Source organism: Salvia splendens, chromosome 18 (assembly GCF_004379255.2).
Source record: "Salvia splendens isolate huo1 chromosome 18, SspV2, whole genome shotgun sequence".
Classification (NCBI taxonomy): domain Eukaryota; kingdom Viridiplantae; phylum Streptophyta; class Magnoliopsida; order Lamiales; family Lamiaceae; genus Salvia; species Salvia splendens.
The window spans coordinates 1,622,499-1,628,872 of record NC_056049.1 but is presented as its reverse complement, the minus strand read 5'-3'; the positions used below and the strand labels follow the sequence as shown (position 1 = coordinate 1,628,872).

The 6,374-nt window shown below is 40.1% G+C and overlaps 1 protein-coding gene across 1 annotated transcript; it reads left to right on the top strand.

The window, feature by feature from the left end:
* The first annotated feature begins 3,717 nt into the window (after positions 1 to 3,717).
* LOC121777842 (berberine bridge enzyme-like 18) lies at positions 3,718 to 5,157 on the top strand. The gene is made up of 3 exons (XM_042175192.1): positions 3,718 to 4,417; positions 4,466 to 4,681; positions 4,811 to 5,157. The coding sequence occupies exons 1-3, from the start codon at positions 3,718 to 3,720 to the stop codon at positions 5,155 to 5,157; spliced, it is 1,263 nt and encodes a 420-aa protein (XP_042031126.1).
* The last annotated feature ends 1,217 nt before the right edge of the window (positions 5,158 to 6,374 follow it).

Below are 6,374 nucleotides of genomic sequence, written 5' to 3'. Positions count from 1 at the left end.
GACTAATTTTAAAATTTACAGGCCGGACTAGAAACTAACCAAATTTCATGGTTTTTTCAACAATTTGCGAAATTATAAATATCAAGTTCAAATCTTGAGTCAATAATTATTATGTACTCCTATTTCATTGGGGAGATAGGGGCGGCTTTCGCACAATTATTCACATAAAATATAAAAAATCAACGATATTATTAAAAAAAACATGGCTTCCCCATCTTACTTTTATATGAGACCATCAAGGCTCATATATAAGGTAGATTTAATCATACACGATCGAGGCTTAGTATTGAATTGCGTTCACCACAATCGAACAAAATTTGATTTAATTAGATCCAAACACCTTCTAGATTTTGTCGATAAAAATAAAAAGGTTTTCCATGACTTGGAGAAACATAAATTATTGTCAACCATATAGTAACGACTTATGATGAAATTGATATATCTAGTTAAGTAGAGCAATTAATGATGAAAAAACGTATGTTCATTGTACACGTTGTTTCCTTTTTTTTAGATTTTAATTAAAAAGGAACAACGTTTTATTATTAATTCTGTCAAATAGAACATATAATAGTAGTTTATTGTGTTTAATTCAATTTTATATTGTCAATTATGGTTGAATATGTCCACATAGAACATATTATACCTTTTATCATTTAATCATTATGTTTTATTAACTGTATTGGACTAAAAATTCCATTATTAGAATGCAATTTAATTTTTAAACTTATTTTCAGAAATATTATTAATTAATGTTTATTGTCTCATATAATGATGTAGTATTTTTTAACATACATATTCCTCCGTCAAGTATAATATATACTCCATAATTTGAGTTTCAATTTTTATCTTGTAGTATTGATTATGGGCAAGACGATTTTCTTCAATATGTCCCAATAATTCGAGAACTACTTGACCCTTAGAGCACCCGCAACGCGGTGCCGTCGCCGTTCCGGAGGAACGGTTTCGCGGCGGCACGCGTTGCAGCGTGCGTTCCGTCGCCATTCCGTGCCGCCACCGTTCCCATGCCGTGCCGCGTTTCGTTCCTCCGGAACGCGGAACGAAACGTTCCGCCACGCGCCGAGGCGACGTGGCGGACTCCCATTCGACGCGTGAAGCCCACTCGCTGCCCCGCGAGTGGGCTTCGTCCCGATGACGCAATACTTCATTTTTTTTAAAAAAAATTTCGAATTTAATAAAAAAAAAATAAAATTTTTTTTTATTAACGGTAATGAGACCGTTAATTTTATAGCCGTTTGGTTTTTTTTTATTATTTATTTATTTACTCTATAAATACTCCTATTTCATACTCATTTCAATCACAAACACACATCTATTTCTCTCTATTTCCACCCCAATTTTCATCTCAAATCAACTCTATTTTCCTTCTCCCAAATTTAATCAAACTAATGGATCCTTATGAACAAATGCGTCAAATATTGGAACAATCACTTGAAGAAGATCGACGACGGGAGGCGGAAGAAGCCGCTCCGCCCCAACGTCGCTCCCGTACGTACATCCATCGTAACCGGGAGGAAGCCGCCGCAAGGTTAGTACGCGACTACTTCTGCGATAACCCGGTTTGGGGAGATACGTACTTCCGTCGCCGTTTCCGCATGGGGAAACCGTTATTTCTCCACATCGCGAATACTTTGGCAGCCCGGGAAGAGTTCTTCCAGGAAGGGTTCGACGCGGTCGGACGTCCCAGCCACACGACGCTGCAGAAATGTACTGCAGCAATCCGCCAGCTTGCGACTGGACAAACGGCCGACATGTTCGACGAATACCTCCACATCGGAGATAGCACTGGGCGAATGTGCTTGCTCAAATTCTGCAAAGGCGTCCGGGCAGCCTTCACCGACGAATTTCTCCGGAGGCCAAGCACGGCCGATTGTCAGTTCCTTCTCGACCTTCACGAAACAGTGCACGGATTCCCAGGGATGCTCGGCAGCGTCGATTGCATGCACTGGCAATGGAAGAATTGCCCGGTGGCGTGGAAGGGGTCCTACACGAGCGGCCACAAAGGTACCCACCCAACCGTTATACTCGAGGTCGTTGCCGACTACCGCCTTTGGATCTGGCACGCGTACTTCGGGGTCCCCGGGTCGAACAACGACGTAAACGTGCTCAACCAGTCCGACCTCTTGACCGAAGTTTTGGATGGTAAAGCGCCGGCCATCAACTTCGTCGCCAACAATCGGCTTTATAAAATGGGGTACTATCTCGCCGATGGCATCTACCCGAAGTGGCCTACCTTCGTGAAGACGTGCAGTGGGTCTGCGAACCCAAAGCAGGCTCTTTTTGCGCAGAAGCAGGAGGCTGCTCGCAAGGATGTGGAGAGGGCGTTCGGGGTTCTCCAAGCGCGCTTCAACATCATCAAAGCCCCGGCTCGTACGTGGTTCATGGAGAACATGGTCGACATCATGTATACGTGCATAATCTTGCACAACATGATTGTCCAAGACGAAGGACCCGAGGCGGGAAATTGGTTCGACCCCGAATCCCCCGGAAGCTCAACCGCAAGTAGTCCGCCGCGAAGTGGAGCGCATCCGTCTATACAAGAACGGTTATCTATTCGTGCAAGGACACGCGACTCTAGCGCCCACACCCAACTCCAACATGATCTAATTGAGCACATTTGGGCAAACTTTGGCGGATGAAATTATTAAAATTGTGTACTTTTATTTTTTTATGATTTTAATTGTGTGCTTTTTATTTTTTTAAGTTTAAGTTGTAACTTTGTTTTAATGTTGTGTGTTTTTTAATAAAATGTGTTTGTTTTTTTAATTGAATTGAGTTGAAATTAAAAAAAATGAAATTGAATGAATAGTAATTTAAGGAACGGTTAAGGAACGGTTAAGGAACGAGGGTTGCAGGTTCCGTTCCTTAGTTAAGGAATGGAGTAAAAAAGTACAGTGGGGCCCTCAAATAGTGGTTTAAGGAACGGTTTAGGAACGGTATAGGAACAGCGTTGTGGATGGCCTTATCCCCAAATTAAAATGTGTTTGACTTATTCTATTCTCTACGGATTGAATACAAAAATAATATCACAGAAAATACATGTATATCAAGACCATGACTTGGTTCATAAAAGAAAATCAACAACCCAACATAACTAGAAGTTATTCCTGCAACTTGAATTTGATATAATTCAGTTAATTATAAGTAAGCTTATGTACCTAATTAATCGGAATCCAATTTTCAATGCCAATTAATTAAAAGAAACAAACTCGAAATTAGGGACTCATAACATTCATAATGCAATTCAGTCATAATTAATTGAAATTCGCACTAGGATTTCGAAACGGGCTGACGTGTCAAACTTATCATGTTTCGTACATCATACGATGGAATTTGGCCATTAATTTGACATCATTTAAGGAGCGAAATCATAATATTATTGTTTTTCATGGTTTTATTTTAATTTCTGTAATTATATTTAATTTCCTTTTAATTTCATATTGTTTCCAAACTTAGTACTTATAAAAATAATGGGTTTCATAGCATACCATAAAAGGTGTAAAATTGAAAATGACCATGACTTGACTAGTAAATTTAACTTGGAAATTAAAGAAGGGTATATTAAAAATATAAAAATTGTGAAGGTCAATTTCAAATAAAGCTGCAACAGTGGACTTTGAATATATAGTATAAACAGGGGAGCCATGCATGCATTTCAAACATCATAAACCCATATTCTCAAAACAAAAATCATAAATCATGAAAACTCATTCAATTTCAACCCTTTCATTCTCTCTTCTTCTCACAGTGTCATGCACTTTGGCAACTTCTGCTGATAGACAAGACATGTTCCTTCAGTGTCTCACCTATCAATTCAAGAATTACTCCTCCATTTCAGATTATATTTACACTCCTTTAAACTCATCTTACACTTCCATCCTCCAATTCTCCATTCAAAACATCAGATTGGCATCGGAAACCACTCCCAAACCGCAAGTGATCATAACCCCAGAGCATGAATCCCAGATCCCGTCTGTCGTACGTTGTGCCAGACAGAGTGGTCTGGAGATCAGAACTCGAAGTGGTGGCCATGACATGGAGGGATTGTCTTATGTGTCACAAGTCTCTTTCGTGATCATTGATTTGATCAATCTCAGTGACGTCACGGTCAACGTGGAGGAGAAAACTGCATGGATTGAAGCAGGTGTAACCACTGGTATTGTATACTACAAGATTGCAGAAAAGAGCCCTACACTAGGGTTTCCTGGGGCTATTTTCACTAAGGTAGGCGTCTGTGGGCACTTCAGTGGAGGAGGCTACGAAGCAATGGTGCGAAAGCACGGCCTAGCTGCAGATAACATTGTTGATGCCAGAATAATCGACGTTCATGGAAGAATCATTGGCAGAAAATCAATGGGCGAGGATCTATTCCGGGCGATTAGAGGTGGCGGAGCTGCCAGTTTTGGCGTGATCACTGCCTAAAAAGTGCAATTGGTGGATGTTCCAGAAACCGTCACTGTTTTCTCAATCACGAGGAATGCGGAAGAACAGAATGGTATTGAGCTCTGGCATCGCTGGCAATATTTGGCGCCTCAAGCAGACAAAGATCTGTTCGTCGGTGTCATCGTGTTAAGGGTGAACATGACTGTCCAAGTTAACTTCTTCTCAGTTTTTCAAGGCGGCCCCGACAGATTAGTTTCGAACATGCAAGAATCTTCCCCGTGTTAGGGTTAGTTTATCAACCAAATGTCGTTTATCAACCATTATTGAGTTGGATCCAATCCGGCTTGTTTATCAACCAAATGTCGTTCGATCCACTAGATTCTTTACTCAACCGGACTCAAACCCTTAGGTCTCAGACAGCTCAAGACCAAGTCCGATTATGTCCGGAAGCAAGTTCCTTTAAACGTGATCGAAGGCATGGTGAGTATGCTACGCGAACCGAAAGCAGATGGGACTATGTACTATATGGTTCCATATGGTGGAAGAATGAATGAAATATCAGAATCAGCAACTCCGTTTCCTCACAGAGTCGGTGCACTCTACCAACTTGCTAGCTTGACTTACTGGCAAAACTCTGAGGCAGGAGATCCGGACAGATATTACGAATACATGACTCCTTATGTGTCAAGCTCGCCCAAGGAAGCATACTACAACTACAGAGATCTCGACATCGGAGTGAATAACCCTAATGGGTAGACAAGTTATGCACGAGCTAGCATTTAGGGGAAGCCGTTTTACAAGGACAATTTCAACCGTCTTGTTCGGGTGAAGACAGTGGTTGATCCAACCAATTTCTTTATGAACGAACAGAGCATTCCACTGTTGCAAGCGAAGTGGACTAGAAAAGGGAATTAAGAGATATGCTGTTGAGTATGGTTTTCTGATTATTCTTTTTTGTGATTCTCTGATAGGACCTGATATTTTATTTTAATCCTGGAGGGAGCTTATAATCTATCTGTATAATTAGTTATCTTATTTTATGTTTTATTATTTAATTGTTATGATTTGATTTACTTTCCCTAGAAGTTAGGATTGATTTGTTTTCCTAGTTTATAGGAGATATTTTTGTACCACACATATTATAAATATGGGTAGAGTCTTTTATTATTATTAAGCACAATAAATTAAATTAATATTTATCATTCTCTTAATCACGGTTTCTCCCTTCTGGAGAAAACCGATTCTTCTCCCAATCTCTCTCAATTCACGCCAATCACCTTTATTTGTGCTCTACCAATCGATAGGGAAGATAAACCATATCATCCTCTAACAATAATGTTTGTATTTGTTATTTAAGCCTTATAAGCAGAGTCGTTGGAAATTTGACATACTTGGATTTTACATGGTTTTGGAGGGTGGTTTTGTATGAATTTGATCATACTTTATCTATTATTAGACTTGTTTATATCTACTTCTCTATTATGTTGGTATGTTGACCATTTTGTTAAGAATGTGTAGAAAAAGGTACAAAATATGTGGATGCGCAGCAGCCTTAGTTTGAGACAATTTTTACTGGATATTTTGAAGTTCAATCAGCCCATAATGCATATCAATCTCTTCGTCTTTGAAAGATATTGGTGTGGGTTTCTCGCACGCCTCAATCGGAGTTCGGTAGAAGAAGTTATGACCGTTATAAGAACACTGCGCTGTCTAGAAACTTTCACACGGCCGGGTGAATTATTACCCTGTAAATTCACCCGGCTGGGTACAGTGATCTGAAAGGGTCAGAAATTGGTCGAAAATCATCACCCGGGTGATTTTTTACCCTTTACAATTCCACCCGGCCGGGTACGTTGTTTTGGCGTATTCTTTTGCCAAAAATGCGATTTTTGATGGGGTTTAAAGGAGAAAAAGCCTAGGGTTCCATCTATTCTACAACTACCGCCTACCACACTCTCACACGCTACCAAGAA